The 7,029-nt window shown below is 41.6% G+C and overlaps 2 protein-coding genes across 2 annotated transcripts; both read left to right on the forward strand.

Moving 5' to 3' along the window:
* Positions 1-537: 537 nt before the first annotated feature.
* On the forward strand, positions 538-2,172 carry LOC104946429 (cyclin-dependent kinase 20-like; the record flags this gene model as incomplete). Its single annotated transcript, XM_010772269.1, has 3 exons — positions 538-733; positions 1,138-1,293; positions 1,653-2,172. Coding segments are annotated over 3 exons (544 nt in total), but the record flags the coding sequence as incomplete, so codon positions are not given.
* A 1,187-nt stretch (positions 2,173-3,359) lies between these two features.
* On the forward strand, positions 3,360-5,686 carry LOC104946430 (erythroid transcription factor-like). The gene is made up of 6 exons (XM_010772270.1): positions 3,360-3,368; positions 3,701-3,786; positions 4,387-4,654; positions 4,793-4,932; positions 5,101-5,226; positions 5,396-5,686. Exons 2-6 carry the CDS (start codon positions 3,706-3,708, stop codon positions 5,573-5,575), a joined length of 795 nt encoding a protein of 264 aa, XP_010770572.1. The 5' UTR covers positions 3,360-3,368; positions 3,701-3,705; the 3' UTR covers positions 5,576-5,686.
* The last annotated feature ends 1,343 nt before the right edge of the window (positions 5,687-7,029 follow it).

Consider the following 7,029-nt stretch of genomic DNA (forward strand, 5'->3'; position numbering starts at 1 on the left):
CCTAAATGTTTGAGCACCCTCTATGAAACGTCAAGCTACCCCACAGCACCCCCAAAATAGAATCTCTGGCGCCGCCACTGAGCCTGACTATTTGTGTTGGGGTGGCCCGACTTTTTTTTTTCTCCAACTGCTGTAGTCCTTCAGAATAAAATCCCCGGTGTGTGTGTGTGTGTGTGTGTGTGTGTGTGTGTGTGTGTGTGTGTGTGTGTGTGTGTGTGTGTGTGTGTGTGTGTGTGTGTGTGTGTGTGGCCTAGCAATACATTACTATACTTGTGGGGACCTAAATCTGTTTACACAGTCACGTGTGGGGACTCGCCTCCCTTATGGGGACAAAATAGAGGTCCCCATGAGGGGAATCATTACTTTTAGGGTGAAGACTTGGTTAGGGTTAGGGTTAGGGTTAGGCATGTGTTGGTTATGGTTAAGGTTAGGATAAGTTTCCAGGAAATGCATGTAAGTCAATGTAATGTCCCCTGAAGTGATGTATACATGGTGTGTGTGTGTGTGTGTGTGTGTGTGTGTGTGTGTGTGTGTGTGTGTGTGTGTGTGTGTGTGTGTGTGTGTGTGTGTGTGTGTGTGTGTGTGTGTGTGTGTGTGTGTGTGTTTCAGGGCGGTGGGCTGTATTTTCGGGGAGCTGCTGAACGCGTCTCCTCTGTTTCCGGGAGAGAACGACATCGAGCAGCTGTGTTGTGTCCTCAGAGTCCTGGGAACACCGACTCAGGAAAGCTGGCCTGTAAGATCCATTATCAGCAGACGCGAGGCCTCATAAATCCATACATATACATCTAAACTGACGTATACATTTAGGTGGTAACATAACATATGAAATGTTCATAAGTTTAGCTATAGTTAAAGTGACATCTGACAATATTATTGTTGCTCTCTGCAACCGTGCCATGGAGACACAGAATAAATATCCTCTGTTCATTTCAGATGACCAAGTTACTTCAGATCAATATACAGTACTTGTTCATATCAATGTTATATCAATCAGTTGTGTTCAAATGTAATGATGCAAACTTCAGTTATCATTGGTCAAGTCTGTTCAGTTTTTAATTACATCTATATAAGTTAAATGTGTACTTCTGTGACAACATCATTGTGTTGATGCTCTCTGTGTTTTGCGTCTCTCTCCAGGAGATCGTGGAGCTGCCAGATTACAATAAAATCACCTTTAAGGAGAATCCAGCGATCCCATTGGAGGAGATCGTCCCCGACACGTCTCCTCAGGCCGTCGACCTGCTCAACAAGTTCCTGGTTTATCCGTCCAAACAGCGCTGCTCCGCCAGAAAGGTAGGAAACAGGAAGTGACGTGTAGTCGATACAGAAGATGGAGTTCCTCAGGGCTCCCCATTAGGTCCCATTTCCTTTCCTGTGTAAGTGCATGTATTCACATTTTAGTCCAGAAACAAAATCATTCTATAACTTCACTGTTTACGGACCCTTTGTCATAATACTGTGTTGGTACTGCATTTCGCCCACTATTGAATTGCATTGTGGGAAAAGTAGAATGCAGGATATCTCCCCCCTTTGATGTTCATATTTGGACCAATCTGTTTTTGATCTGTTCAAGGAACTGGACAGCAGGCAGATTGATGAGTTGGTTAGTTTATGAATTGATTGGTTCATTGATTGGTGGTCCTCCTCTGCAGGCTCTCCTTCATCCGTACTTCTTCTCCTCTCCTCTTCCTGCTCACCACTCAGAGCTGCCCATCCCTCAGAGGGGGGGTCGACCCCCCCGCCAGCGGCTGCAGGCTCCGCCCCCTGACTTCTCCGTGGACCTGCCCCTGCAGAACAGCGTGGTTGACCCCGCTCTGCTGCAGGGCCACGCTTCCTGTCTCTGAACGACCAATCAGATTCCTCTCCCAGTGACTCTCTGATGATGTTTTTACATTGTATGTTTATTTATTTTGTTTTGTTTCATTGACGTGTTTTTCTTTTACTTTCTGAAGTGCGGAAGTGATTTGTTGATGAACCTGTACATATCATTGTTCTTTCATCACATTTCCTGTTGCTGTTCAGTCAAACTTTCATAAAGCATTTCTGCGGTGAATAAAAAAAGATGATAATATGATACATGAACGTGTGGAAGAGACTTTTATTAACTCTACAAGGACGAATCATTACTATGGAAGTCCTCTCTGTTGCTGTTAAGCATGGCGTTGACACAAAGGTCATGTTAAAAAATAAAGAATTATAATTTCTGAACAAAAATGTACCGTGAATATTGTGTGTGTGTGTGTGTGTGTGTGTGTGTGTGTGTGTGTGTGTGTGTGTGTGTGTGTGTGTGTGTGTGTGTGGGTGTGTGTGTCTCACAGCTCTCCTCTTCGGCCTCTGCAGTAGTTTGTTGTTGAGTTTCTGTCGGACGCCGCAGGTGTTACACAGGTGACCTGCAGCGTCCCGTCTCCACAGGGGGGCGCTGCTCGTCCCACAGCTCACACACACTCTCTGCTCTGAACACATACACACACACACACACACACACACACACACACACACACACACACAAGAGAGTTCCCGATGACCTCGGACAGGTCTGAGAGCATGAAGTCAAACACCAGGACGAAGCCCGTACCGTGAGGGAAGACCTCCTTCAGCTTCACCACCTGAGGAAGAGGAGGAGGAGGAGGAGGAGAGTGGGAAAAACCTTCCATACGAACAAATTCAAAACTTCAGTGCATCACAACAAAAGGTTGTGGAAATTGGAATAACAGTAATGATGAGCTGAAATATTGACACTTTAATATCTTATTCAATCTCATTGTTAAGGTTCCTTAAGCCTTTTTATTCTGAACCACCAGACAGAGTGTGTGGAAGAGACAAAGCAGTGATAACAGCAACAATACAAACAACGGTAAACATGTGGAAATGTATTGGTGATACAATGCAAAGCCACACCTCACTAAAGAAAATGTAATTTATAGGTCTCTATAATTAAATGCAAGTACAAATAATAGTTGCCAAAAACGAACAGCTCCAAGCTACAAGTATTGCAGACATTTTTTTTGTTGAAATATTGGATCATTAATAATGCCATACTTTGTTCAAGTTGGCACCATATTTATTTACTTTTTAATACAAAAGTGCTATATTAACTATGCAATATAGATAATGATTGCTGATATTTCTCTTTGCGCAGGAGTAGAACGAGCACAACGTAGCAGAAGATAGAAATACCCTTACAGTTGTACTTCAGTACTCAAGTTTTTGGTAAAATACTTTAAATAAATGAAAAAAGGTACATTTTGTGTCATTTGTCAAACATTTTTAAAAGGAACTTGACAAACTGTGCCCCCTCCCTCACTTCCTGTTTCTCCTTCAGGGCATCAGTCAAAGTTTACCGGAGACACATAATCTCCTGCAGCTCTGTGAGTATCAGCACCGCTCTCATATCAGCACTTAGTTCTATCTTTTATTTCATTTGGACCTTTTTGTTTTAAGTTGTATCTTTTATTCTCTGTGCTATGTAGGTCATTCTTTTTTTGTCCTTTATCTTGTTTTTTTAATTAATTATCTCTTTGTTTTAAACTTTTTAAAATCATGTATTTGTTGTCTTTTACCACTTATTTTATTATTTTCATTTAATTATTTTCTCTGTCCCTCTTATATTTGTGTCACTTCTCATTACACACAATTTGATTTACATATGTTTCTGCTCTCACTCTGTCTCTCATTTCTCTCCCTTTTTATCTCCACACAGTGACGATGTCAGATTATTTGCAGCTCTCTGATTGGTCCTCGACTGTTATAACAACTTTGTACGAAACATCAATGTTCAACACAAAGGTCAGAATCACTTCTAACATTCACTGTGGTTCATACTGAGCCCCTGTATGCACATTTAAGTGCTTTGGACCAAACCTCCTCTTGTTCAAATGCACTTCATTTTTACTTAATGTTACCAACCAAACCTGCCCAGCAGTTCAACCCGTGTTTTTATTAGATTTTAGGTTGTTTTGAGCTCATAGTTTAAGTCAGTTTTCCCCAAATCTCATATAATTAGCTGTTTGTTTCTGTTTCTTAACGGTGAGGAAGAGGGTAACAAGGGAAAGACTTAACATAGACAGCAAAGATAAAACCGAGAAACAATGCTTTAATGAAGTGAGAAACGAAAGATCTGGGTATATATTTGATAAGAAACAGAAACTATGTATATTTTTACCCAAAAATTCTGAAGAGCTAGTGAACTGTCTTATGAGTTTTGTATGTTATATGTTTTCTATGGTAAAGATTTATCAACAAGTTTATTATGAATTTTGAACCTCCGAGGCTGCCATAGTTGTTTAAACCGGCTAGAGGTGACATCTGATAGAGAAAAGAAAGCTTATTCTGCTCCCATACCGGTATGTATTCCGTTCCTAATGCATATCAATCTGTTTCTTGCAGGTTAGCCCCGCCCCTTCACACACCTTCCTCCAACCACCAAGCATCTCCCATGAGGCGGAGCGGCACAACTTCATGAGCTTGTTGGACGACTCCAGCTGTCAATCACTCAGCGCTGTTTATTCCTCTTTATATGGTCATGCTGCTGTGACTCCACTCCCTACACCTGGATGGAACGGTTACTATGGCAACTGTTACCCCTCTCCATCCTCCTTCTCTAATGATTGGTCGTTACCTGAAAGTCTGTCATGGGGAAGGGGCCAAGCACCAGGTGAGCAAATACACCTGTCTGACCTGCACCTGTCTGTGTGTTTGACGCAGGATATTCATGTTCTTGGGGTGTGTGTGTGTGTGTGTGTGTGTGTGTGTGTGTGTGTGTGTGTGTGTGTGTGTGTGTGTGTGTGTTCAGAGCAGAGAGTGTGTGTGAGCTGTGGGACGAGCAGGGCCCCCCTGTGGAGACGAGACGCTGCAGGTCGTCACCTGTGTAACACCTGCGGCCTCCGACAGAAACCCAACAACAAACCACTGCTGAGGCCGAAGAGGAGAGCTGTGAGACACACACACACACACACACACACACACACACACACACACATCTGTATGTTGCTGTATGTTGAGACATTGGGTTTTAACATCATTTAGCTTTGGCGCTGATTTATGAAAATGTTTTGATATAAATGTGTTTATTTAAATATAGTATACTTACATTTGTTTCAGATTATGAATCAGAGAAAAGGAACTCAGTGTGTGAACTGTTTGACTGAAACTACAACGCTGTGGAGGAGGAACTCTGCAGGAGAATCGGTGTGCAACGCCTGCGGCCTTTACTACAAACTACACCAGGTACTGCAAACTACACATCACACCTGCTAAGCTAACAGCAGCTAATGTTCAGCACCACTGCTGTTCCTAACAAGCCTAACATTTAACTTCTAGCATCTGCATTTACGCTTTAACAATCATAACCTGGTGTTTATATATTGAGATTATCCTGCTAACTTTGTCATGTCAGGTCAACAGGCCGCTGGCGATGAAGAAAGACGGGATCCAAACCAGAAACCGTAAAGTGACCAATAAGAATAAGAGGAGCAGGAAATTCCACCAATCAGATACTAGGCTGCCCTTTCTGGTCCCGCCCACCACCATAGACCACCTTCACCATTCAAACAGCTGCCCTCTGACCTCGTCCTGACTGAGTTTCTGAATGGGACTTTCTGCATTGTTTACTTTGAACAAGTTAAATGTTTTTAATAAACCTCTTACTGGGAAGTGATTCTGTAAATAAAATACGTTTAAAAATGATTTCTTTCGTGGCACGTTTGGTTTCTTGTGTCTGTGATTCAGTTTTCTGTCAGCCAGAATACAAACCAAAGAGAGATTGTTATATTGAAATAAAACAACTCTGTGGCTTTCCAGTCTTCCTACACAAGGAAAACTTCACTGGTGACCTTTCCTCTGCTCCACCCACTCTCTCCACACACTATGGACTGTCCAATTAGAACATGATCAGTTGCATTAGTGTCAAATGGAAAAAACGAGCCTACAATCAGGTATAGTTAATTGAGCCGGTGTAGATTAGTGCCGAGTGAGCAGCATTACAATTACAGTATAAAACTTCCAATAATTATTTTTTGACTGAAAGCAAGCTGTAGATAAGTCATTTGGGTGCATTGATGACTTATTGACCATGAAGGTAGCATCTCCTTGCTTCCCTCGACACAAAGTAAACGGGATTTCTTTCTTAAAATAATCTCTCTGGCAAACATGTTTATGATACTTACACATTTTTTTCTTCAGGATAACCTCCACATATTAACACCACGTTATGATTTTTTAGGTGTAAATGCAATCTCCTGAAGTGAAAAGCTAACGTTAGGCTATAAAGCACGTGTGTCAAACTCAAGGCCCGGGGGCCAAATCAGGCCCTTGGTGGATTTAATTTCGGCCCGCAGGATAATTTCTAATTACTATTAGATCTGGCCGGTATATTGCACGCACACCTTCACTCCATCCTGAGGGTCTCCTCAGCTCAGAGCCTGAGCCCAAACATGGATGAACTTGCACCCAAGATGAGATGCCAAGTATCTGAACTAGCATCACAGAGCAGCACACTGAGTTTAATGGATGTTTCCTTCTGCACTTTCTCTCTTGAGACAACAGGGCATGTTTGGTTTTCTCTTTGAGGGAATAGTTTTCTTGAAGCTGTTGTTGGCCTGTGGAAAAATGTAATCATAAGAAATGACTCGAAAAGCTGCAGATAGAGCCATAAGAAATGAATGCAACTGATTATTTAATGTTTAATGTTTTTATAGGCAATCATTTAAGCTTTGTTAGTTCCAGGTTTAATATGTGCAATAAGTTCATTTCAATACGTTCTGCAATAGACATTGAACCAGTCCGGCCTCGACTAGTACCCATTNAGAATGGAGTTGAGACAATGTCTATGAGAACTGATTGTTTCAAAAGTAGGCGGTTTAAATCCTGATTTATATTTTGTTTACTGTAAATTTCAACATGTATATTTTCTACTTTTTGTATTGCTGTTTTATTTCCATTTTGAGACGTTTACATTTTAGAATTGTTTATTTCTACTCTTAATTTCTCTTATGCGCAACACCTTGTTTTTATGCTGCTGCAAACATTTCC

Source organism: Notothenia coriiceps, unplaced genomic scaffold (genome assembly GCF_000735185.1).
Source record: "Notothenia coriiceps isolate Sejong01 unplaced genomic scaffold, NC01 NC01_scaffold00011015, whole genome shotgun sequence".
Taxonomy (NCBI): Eukaryota; Metazoa; Chordata; class Actinopteri; order Perciformes; family Nototheniidae; genus Notothenia; species Notothenia coriiceps.

Coding starts and splice junctions, on each gene's coding strand:
- LOC104946430 (XM_010772270.1), top strand. CDS start 3,706: ATGTCAGATTATTTGCAGCTCTCTGATTGGTCCTCGACTGTTATAACA. Junction 4,655..4,792: donor GGGAAGGGGCCAAGCACCAG/GTGAGCAAATAC, acceptor GTGTGTGTTCAG/AGCAGAGAGTGTGTGTGAGC. Junction 5,227..5,395: donor TTTACTACAAACTACACCAG/GTACTGCAAACT, acceptor TTGTCATGTCAG/GTCAACAGGCCGCTGGCGAT.